This window comes from Palaemon carinicauda, chromosome 33 (genome assembly GCF_036898095.1).
Source record: "Palaemon carinicauda isolate YSFRI2023 chromosome 33, ASM3689809v2, whole genome shotgun sequence".
NCBI lineage: Eukaryota > Metazoa > Arthropoda > Malacostraca > Decapoda > Palaemonidae > Palaemon > Palaemon carinicauda.
In genome coordinates this window covers 52,020,676-52,031,468 of record NC_090757.1, presented here as the reverse complement: position 1 = coordinate 52,031,468, position 10,793 = coordinate 52,020,676, and the positions used below count along the sequence as shown (strand labels likewise).

The 10,793-nt window shown below is 33.6% G+C and overlaps 2 protein-coding genes across 2 annotated transcripts in view; one reads left to right on the top strand and one right to left on the bottom strand.

The window, feature by feature from the left end:
- The window catches only part of LOC137626173 (probable serine/threonine-protein kinase DDB_G0272254), a 20,296-nt gene extending 14,071 nt beyond the window's left edge, over positions 1-6,225 (bottom strand). Inside the window, exon 1 of the mRNA XM_068357250.1 lies at positions 6,018-6,225. Within this exon, the coding sequence (XP_068213351.1) occupies positions 6,018-6,088 (71 nt within the window). The 5' untranslated portion in view covers positions 6,089-6,225. The remainder of the gene's footprint in view (positions 1-6,017) is intronic.
- A 567-nt stretch (positions 6,226-6,792) lies between these two features.
- The window catches only part of LOC137625951 (FUN14 domain-containing protein 2), a 70,649-nt gene continuing 66,648 nt past the window's right edge, over positions 6,793-10,793 (top strand). Inside the window, 1 exon segment of the mRNA XM_068357011.1 lies at positions 6,793-6,906. The gene's annotated coding sequence lies outside the window, so the exon portion shown is untranslated.

Genomic DNA, 10,793 nt, shown 5'->3' with positions numbered 1-10,793 from the left:
TGTGAACAATAACAGCGATGATGAACATTCCAGCGATCAATCCTGAGAACAGTGTTGCCCACTAAAAGGTCACACCAAGAGTAATATTAAATATTCAAAAGGCCATTCTCTTACAACAGAAAAACACTACAAAATTAACTATAGACTGCATAAAGTCAACTTAAATGCCAAGCCCTTTAGACTTCGACCAAACAATACGCAGAGAAGAGAGATTTATTGCATAATACTAAACAATTCATTATCAAATCGAGAGCAAAAGTGTAAAATATACCAAAAGATGCGATGTTATTCCCTTACTTTTGTAATTCTTAATACAAATGGGAAGGAATCTCAAAAAGCCCCACTTACTGAAAAATAACTCTATAAGCTGAGGTCTAATATTGCACATGAGACAAGATTCCAATATCTATACACTAAAATAAAAAAAAATAAAATAAATAAAAGCTAAAAAACGAAGGAACTGGTCTACAGCTTTATACCTATAGAATTAAAAATCATCAACTAGAATGGAAAGAATAAATTCACCTTAAACAACGCTCTGGGTGCGATGTTTGGGCACAAGGCCAGAATTATTATTAATAGCTATGCTACAACCCTAGACGGAAAAGCAGGATTCTACAAGCACAAGGGCTCTAGCTAGGAAAGCAACAGCGTGAGGAAGGGAAATAACGGAATAACAAATGAAACGATAAAATGAGAAGTAATATGAAATAAAAAAAAATAATAAATATTTCAAAATCAGTTACAACAATCGCCCACAAACAAGACACACAACAAAAATAAATAAAATCACCCAAGTACTAAAGATTTTAGGAAAAAAAATGAATATCGAATTGAGACCCCGGAAATACATCTTCCTTTCAACTGAAACACCTTACTCATACCACCTAGTGAACACTGAAGAGCCTAAGCCAAACCAGAAGTCAAAGGACTATTATTATTACTAGCCAAGCTACATCTCTAATTGGAAAAGCAGGATGCTATAAACCCAAGGGCTCCAACAGGGAAAAATAACTCCGTGAGGTAAGGAAATAAGAAAATAAATAAACGATATCAGATGTAATGAAAAAAATTAAGATAAAATATTTAAAAAAACTTTGACAACATTAAAACAGATAATTAATATATAAAATAAAAAAACTTATGTTAGCCTGTTCAAATTAAGGAAGCTGAGACCACAAGAATCAAATGAAGAGCTTAGGGCATACTGAAATGTAAGAATAAGTACAAGTTATCATTTACAACCATCATTAAAACGGAATATTAATGAATAAGCAGCACAACACTAATCGGATCTCTTCTCTTCTGGGACATGTAATAAGAGAAAAGATCGAACTTTTGTGCCTTACGGGAAAGATAGAGGAAAGACGAGCATGAGGACGGCAAAGAAAATTTTTTGGGTCAGCTTACTGGAAGATGTAAATGAAAATGTAACAGTTGGACATTTTATATAGAGAGCTAAACACAGAACCAGGTGTTGGCAATTGACATCCCATGTCGAGGAAATCAGTCTTCAGAATAAATCACTAGTAGATGCTGTTGTCCTTGTTAAATAGTCATAAATTAATATTATTTTCTTTTCGTTGGGCAATTTCGAAACTTTGCCCTAGCAAACCTAATAGGTCTTGAATGACTCTACTGAACTTATTTCTTATAGTGGATACTTTTTAGATGTTAATGAAGTAGGAATATGAGTGTGGGACCCCTTGTATACCTCAATGGATCAGTCAATAGTAAAATAATAATAATGATAATTGATCTACGAAGGGAAGTACTACAGCATATCAAGAATCACTGTAGGCTACAACAACCATTACCAATGATAAAAATAGCAAGGACGATAACAAGATAACAAAATCATAACATTACACACATGTTAAATAATATCAAATTAAATATTTCAACACCAAACTACACTTATCAATTATAAACATTTTAATATCTGAAGTAATATATCAAATCTTAAATTTGGCTACACTTATTATCATTATTATTAATTGCTATGCTACAATCCTAGTTGGAAAAGCAGGATGTTATAAGCCCAGTGAGGAAAGGAAAAAGGGAAAATAAAATATTCTAAGAACAGTAATAAAATCAAAATAAATATCTCCTATATAAATTATAAACTTTAACAAAACAAGAGGAAGAAAAATAAGATAGAAAAGAGTGCCAGAAATCATGTGTAATAGTCAATTTCGTACCTATCAAAAATATTTTAAGGGAAATACGCTACTTCACAGAAATAAATAAAAAAACACTACCGGTGATAACAACAATAACAGTAAGGCACTTTCACTTTCAACCAGTTGAGCTCCTTTTCCTGAAGGTCAAGAGCACTATCAAAACTGCAGATAGCTTTGAATTTTTTGCATATCAACTCAAAGTTAACAAAATCCTAACCTTCTTTATATTATTACTTATTATATGTGAGACTATAAAAAAGTTTTTCATGAACAAATAATCCTTTACGATAACGCTTTAAAGTAATTGGTATAAAAATTAAAATAATTACAATGCAAAATCCACGCTATAATAATCCTTGGCACTGAATACTATGCGTAATAATAATTATAAAAAACAGACTTTTAACAAAAGATAATGCAGACACTCTTAAACATATGAAAGACCACCATCAGCATTAAGCTACAGGGCACTGTTACATTAGATATAAATTTCAAACTACAAAATAAAAATAAAACTTGATATTTGGGGCTACATCCTGATGCAGCCACCCAATAATGATAAAAATTTTTTAATTTATACCATCTGAGAGGCCTTGACTACCAAATGCACTGTAAATTTTGTTATTTTTAACAAAAAACTACTTTATATCAGTAGAACTTCAAAAGCTCAGGCTTGCAGCAAATGTTTTTATGTTGAACAGGCTGACATAGTCTTTTTTTAGTCTATAGGCCTATTCTAAGTACCTGTCTTAATGTTGTTAATGTATTTTTTAAATATTTTATTTCATTTTTTTCATTACTTCTGATATTGTTTATTCATTTCCTTATTTCCTTTCCTCACTGGGCTATTTTTCCCTGTTGGATCCCTTAGGCTTATAGCACCTTGATTTTCCAACTAGCGTTGTAGCTTGGTTAGTAATAAATATAATATATATATATATATATATATATATATATATATATAATCTCATCTTGGTTAGACAGGAATTTGCAGTCTATGAATTTTCTTATTCCTGCTCTAAATACCAATCTCAGGTACCATCTTTCAGTTAGTTCTTTATGCATGTTGCATAAGATTTTTTTTCAAAACCCTGACTATCTTTGCATTCAGATCTCCCCTGCAGTAAATTCTAAATGTCATGCCTTCCCATCATACAGCTCATTACTACATGGTAATCTAGACATTTGATTCCAGCCATGACTAGATTGTGGAATGATTGTGCTAAACACGTATTTGAATACGTGTAATTAGAATTTCAGAAATACAAACTTACAGAGAATGGTTTTATGCTGAACAGCCTGGCACGAGTCTCTCTTTATAATTTATATACGGCAGACCTATTTCAGCAATGTTACTGATCTTAAAATATTTTATATCAATCATTATTTCTGAAGCAGTTTATTTATTTCCTTAAATCCTTTCCCCATGGGCTATTTTTCCTTGTTACAGCATCCTGCTTTTCCAACTGGGGTTGTAGCTTAGCTAGTAATAATAATAATAATACAAACAATATAGCATTGACAAAATAAATGTGCTGTATACATTAATACATAATAGAGAAGATCTTCTAATCCACTATGTATTAATTTGTTCTTTTAAATGAAGCCAAAGAATTTTCTTAATTAACCAAATTATACTAGTGTGTATTATGTAGCCTATATAGGACTAGGCTATTTGTGTGCATCTTTATGTCAGACACAAAAACAAGAAAAGAAAGAATAGTCTAGGTTTAACAGTTTCTATTCTCTGTATGCAATATACTGCATAGCCTAAGCTTTAATAAGAGTGAACATCATCTATTCACTAACGTGGAATATCGTATTAACACCGTTTTTCTCAATGTTAAAAAAAAATGTGTTACTTATGAAAGTATTAATTGCATTGAAGATCCTTGCAGAATACTGAACTTTAGAAAATTTGAGGCCTGAGTCATACAATCTGATTCAGGGCCTACAGGAAGCAAAAAGAAAATAAAGTAAATCTCTGAATCGGGAAAAAATTGCTGGACATAGATATTTTCTTTTTCACATACTCAATATAAATAAATTCATAAATATGACAGCATAATATATATATATATATATATATATATATATATATGTATACATATATATACATACATAATGCTCCCAACTTGGCATTCATTATTAAAAGAATCTCACAAAGATTATTTATTTCCAAGGCTAGGTAAATTTATATCAAACCAATTTCTTGTTCAATATTAAGCCTAATTGTGTAAATGTATGTGCGTGCATATATATATATACAGTATATATATATATATATATATATATATATATATATATACATACACACATAACTGACAAAGTTATGGCATCAAAAGCAATAAGCACTGTAATGACCCACACCAAAACGTATGACATATACAAACTACATCTAATATAGCTGTGAATCATCATGAAGGTAGTAACATCTAGAGGCAAGCTAAATAATTAGCAGTAAATTATAGTTCAGAAACCTACATAGGACGTGATGAGAGCCTAGCTCTTGCGAAGAAGGACCAATAATTCCTACACGGTTCTACAGCTTTGCACTTATCTGTACTTTAAATTCTTTTTGGTTCTTTTAACAAAGAACCAAATACCAGTTCATCTTACTTAGCTCTGATTACTGAAACTGTTGTCTAAAAACAAACAGGATTATTATCATTAAAAGCAAAGCTACAACCCTAATTGGAAAAACAGGATGCTATAAGCCCAAGGGTTCCAACAGGGAAAAATATCCCAGTGAGGAAAGACAACAAGGAAAAAACTGACACTGACAACATTAAAATAGATCTTTCATAAATAAACTACAAATAGACTTATGTCGGCCAGTTCAACAAGAACATTCGCTGCAAGTTTGAACTTTTGCAGATTATGCAAATATACACAGATCTAAATCCTTTATGTAGTCAGGCTTATTAATGTGCTGAATTTGCATCTAATGGCATGCCCAGTCACGGCCTAAAAGATTCTGATGATGACCAATCCTAAGCCTATCCCATGGCATTTTAAATTTAACATGGTTAGGTTAGTATAACCCCAAGTTACGATGTTAGGCTACTAAAAACTAAATAACATTGTCCTGGCGAGGCTTTCCCCGTCACCAAGACTTAACTGCCATTACCTATCCATTTGAAATATACGAATATAAATAACCCAGCCTCAGACGCCTTCGATGAATGAATAATAAAACTCGTCCTTGTTTATATTTTGTGATCTCTCTCAAGGTAACAAAGAAGCTTGACGTTACCTCAAAACACAAGTGACTACCCTGTGAACTAAATTACGCGAGGTATATGCAATGCCCTTAAAGGCTCTTAGATATAACAAGAATCTATATGATCATTTACTAGATAAGAAACAATACAAGTAAAGAAAACCCATCAATACAATAAGTACAGTAAACAAAAGACAGTGATAAAGGAGACTGTGAACCTGTTTGAAATGATATTAAAAAACCCAATATACGAAGCTCCTGCATTTCCTGACAACTAAGCAAAGCTCGCCACTTAGAACACTTAAATATTCAAAAGATAAGCGCTGGACAGACCAAGAAGAACCGTGCAAGCGTCGTCTGTCAGCTGGGGGCCGGTGTACACCCCTCATGGATTTGAACTCCAGTTAAAATCCCAGACTAAAAACAATCGAAATGTACAATTTTCTCACAGCTTGCACGAAATGAAATTGGCCTTCCCGTGACACGAGAGGTGTAAAGCAATGGAGACTGCATTGTGAAACGTCCAGGGGATGCAAGAATACAGAAAAGGAAGCAAGACAGAAAATCAGTTTTGAAGGTTATACTGAAGGAGTCTTAGCTCTGCTCCTCACCTGTCAAGCTCTGAAAGAACTTGCAACTCCTGTGGCGTCAGGTTTATTTCCTCGGTCTCTGTTACCTCCATTTTACCACCATTGAATCACTCACACAACTAGCATGAACACAAAAATCACTTAGAAGCGGGATAAATCCCTCATATTCACTATCATATAAGAGCGAGAACACATTCACATGTATACGGTACACTATCCACTGTACAAGTACACCAATACACGCTGAAGGGGCAGGGAAGGAGGAGCAGTCTCAATCCCCAAAACATGCCAGTTACTCATATTTAACATATATTATTAACAAAAATCAAAGTACATAATATACTAGAATATATTTCATTATATCTTAAATAATTTATTGAATATATATTATATAGGATATAGCCTTAAAATATCAGTATACCTCATTTAAGAAAACTTTTTATTTTTAGCAGTGGCAACACGTTTCACTAAGCCTTGGTTGAGCTTCATATTTATTTTTACTATAACAGTTAAAAACTATTTTAAAACATAATTATAGGAGCATTTATTCATTTTGATGAGAAAAAATGTGTATTATATAAAATGAAACTCTCTATCTTGTTATAGTACGCAATTAAAACAAACATTTCGCTTCCCAGCATTCCCTTCATACTCGTTCTTGTCTTTTGTACAGATATTTAAGAATTCTAAAAATATGTATTTGTTAATTCTATAAAGATTTATTTCTTTTATTACATATTTTACATCTTTTATATGATATTAGTAATTATTGGATAATTCTTACTGATTATAATGATAAAGACGAACCGTCAATATTTTCTAGCAAATTACTGGAACATTTTCGTCATTCGCCTTAGTGATCAGCTGGTAAGCTGAACTTTGTGTCCTCCAGCACAGAAACCTACAGAGGGTAGATATATTTTCATTATTTGATTTGTACAAGTTTTTATTGATTACCTAATTGTCACTGAAATATAGTTTCTTCTAGCGAGCGTGAATTGTTGCTTGTCACTGAAACGGTATTATAGTTTTGACGTATTTTGGAAATTAAGTCGAAGACTAAGCTACCTACCAAAGCTTTTTTAAGCCTACACAGCTAATCTGGTTACCGAAATAAACATTTGGAAGAATATAGGCACGTGGTAAAATTGTCTTAGAGAAATATTTATTTTATCCGGTTTTTAGATGTTCTAAGCTATGAATAGCATTACGACATTATTTTCCTGGTAGCCAAGTTATTTGTTTAGGTATAAATTTACTTTAGCGTAGCTATAAATCTGTTGTTTTAATGTATTATTTGGGAGGTATTGATTATCCTATGGATAACTAAAGTAGCCACGTAATTTGTAGAATAGTGGACACACCCTCTAACTTGGACAGGCCGGTTGTAAAATTTCAAACACATTAAAACACCACTTAACTTAAGGTTCCAAACATAATCTAACCAAGGAGCTATATTCTTACCTACTGGGTGGATGCGACCCCCTTAGGGTTGATTCACACTAAAGGTCCGGTCCTGCTCCAGTCACGGTCTGGTAAAATATTGGAGCCTTTGTATATCAGCGGCCAGTTCCTCACGCGTTCATTAAAAATGGACATCAACTAACCAAAAATTTCCCCCCTAACCGAACCTACAAGCTGTGTCCTTACCTACTTACCTAACGGGGCGGGGGCTAACACACCCCTGCGACCCCCCTTACACTGCCGTATTCTATGTTAGGCATAATAATACATACAGGTGGGCGTTATCATACATATATCCCCAGATATTACATGATTTTAAATGGAAACATTCATACTGGCACTCCTGTCCGCTTTCACTCCAGTCTCACTACGGTCATGATAGAAAAAAATCAATAGGTTCAATAACAGGCAAATATTCACTGCGTAAATACATTTCCTAGTATCACTGAACAATATTGCTATACAATTATGCTTTTTCCTTATATTTATAATTGGTAAAGTTTTACTTATTGTCAGGGAATCATTTAGAAGAAAACGGGTGTTTTTCTATAAGGAAAAGTTGATTTTTACTAGGAAATATTACCCTGACGGTAAGTACAGTAATGCCTTGTAATTTTGCCAAGACACTGATCGAACCGAAAGCAAACAGAAGGTGTGAACACCCCAGTACCTAGACCGAATCGAGACTGGTAGTGTGAATCAACCCTTATGCTGCTGTGTTTTTAGCCTACCATAAGACAAAGTCTTATGTCTTATGGCTTCACTCTAGGCAAGGTAACACTAAATCATATTGCGTTAATCATAAAATTAACTTATTCTATTTCAGACTAAAATAAACAATTAATTCCCCTAAAAGAAAATCAATTTGTCATGTAATAAGAAAGTTTATGCCTGTCCCAACGAACTAAATTTTCCCCTTCTCCCAAAGATTTAATGTTGAATAAGGTAGAATACTTCTTGCATTGATTGGGCCACCCCTGACTGATGGCAGAGGAAGTGTCCTTTCCATAATGAAATTTTTTTTTTCTTTTTTTTTTTCATCATAAGTCTGCAAGGAAAGACTTAGCTTTCTCTTGGATCAGCATTTGTCCTGCTGGAAGCCTTTCTTTTTGCGTTTTTTGTCGTGAATAATGATGGCCACCATTGTCAGAGTTAGGCTTAAGGTACACGCAGTGTTCATATTTTTTTTTGCCTATTTCATATCTCTCTATCGTATCTACTTTATCTTTCATTGATGTTATAAAATGCCATTTGGATTCATTTTCATTACTTTTTTGGGGTACATGGCTAAAATCTACAAAGATTGTCAAGATATATAAGGATAACTTCAAGACATACATACGCACAACCTAAGGAAATACTAGTAAACATCTGAGCCTCATTGGCTGTATACTTTTTAGACGAAACGAAGAGGAAGCTGTTCAAAATTCATCGCTGTGAATTTTTTTCATATTTGTATTCTGGTTTTTAGTTAACAAGATATTTTAGCTTATTGTTACGTCATCTAATAAACACAGATTAAGTGTACAGACTGTTGACATCCATTTATAAAATATTTATTCAACACAAGTAACTAAACCAACAGTGGTTTTTTTATCTTTTTTTTTTCTCAGGATGTACAATCCTGAACCTGTGCTGTTCACCTTTGAGATAAGAAGGATTGAAACATAGTTTATAGTTTTTGTATATACAATGAATACTACTATTATCATATTAAATATATCGTATGGTGTTTACTAATTCTTTAAATATACTGAAAAAATTTATTATAGCCATTTTTCATCATTATTGTGCAATAGAGAGACTTACGTAAAGTTGCGTAAAACTGCAAAATATGAATTTAGTTTTGTATTTGATACTTAATGATGAGCAATGTAAGGTTGGAACTGACGTAAATGGAACGGAGGTAAAGGGGTATTATTGTACAGAATATTGTCCCAGCGAATGAATTCAGTGTAACTCATTGCTTATTTGCATAGTTTTTACACCTGTGTAGCTCCTTTACCTGACCAAAACTCCTTGCCATACTTTGCATTTTCCATGTTGATGATACTGTACAAAGAAATCAGTCTGTGTAATCCCCTGGTATTTCGGCCTATGATTCATTCTCATCAAAAATAAAAAAGGCCTAAATAATCCTTGGGAGAATTAATCCTTTTCTTAGAAGGTCCTTTAAAACACGAATAGAAAATTATTGTTCTGTTTTTTTTAGCCCAGTGAGGGTAATCTATAATTGTTTCTGGTATAAATACAAACCTTCGTCCTTTACATAGGAGAGATAAAAGCAAATCTGGAGTATACGGCAGTTAAAACTTTTATAACGAGGTTTAAACTGGTGGCTGTTAATTACCTGTCCGTGAGTGGGTAAGCCCCGCCCCTCTGATTGCTCACTGAGTAGCCACTTTGATAGCAGCTGTATGAGGACAGAAGTTCTTCCACAGGCTGGAAAATTTTGGAAATTTTTGCTTTCTAGCTTATTTTCTTGTGTTCTCTTGGAAACTTGTTCCAGTAAGGACACTGCAGTGTCTTGGAACAGTGTCCTTGGTTTTGAGACATGCTTAAGGATAACATGTTCCCTACAGCTTAATAGGGAGACCAAAGGTGAACGCAGGATTGTTGCTTATGCCACCCTTGAGTCAGACTTCTCTGAAGTAAGAAGGAACACGCTCCTTCCCGTAGGAATGCTATATCCTATTTTTAAATATTTAACTTAGCCGGTGAATATATAATAGCTGACGCTCCGGCGGCTTGACAGAAAAACACAAAAACTCGCGAGCGATCGCTATGAAGGTTGCGGGTGTGCCCACCAGCGCCAACTATCGGCCAGATACCGCATATACATGTAAACAGCTCCAATTCTTCTCTGTCGGTCTGATCGACAAGACGTACCATTACTCGCTGTTAACCTGGAGTTTTTCAACAGTCTTGGTGAAGTACTTCCTTTTGGTTTGAGCTTTCGCAGTGCAGGTGTTTTATCTTCAACTTGAACTCTTTTTTTGATAGATTTAATTGTTGATGACTTTGGATTGTTTTTTGGACTTTCTTTGACTTTTCAAAATGGCCGACCCTTCCCTTAGTACGGAAGTGTGTTTTAGGCTTTTAGCAATTATCTTATCACGTTATAAATTGTTGTTGTTAATTATAGATTTTCCTCTATATATTTTATATCTCACCCGCCTTTATTAGGCCTCTTCGATTAGCTTTCCATTTATAATAAACATCAAGATAAATTTTAATGATTTGTTTATATGCAGCCTTACCTATTCCTCCCCTAATCCGAGAGTAGGCGGTCCTAACTTGGAAACCGAAGTTAAACAACGTTGAGCCCTTTCA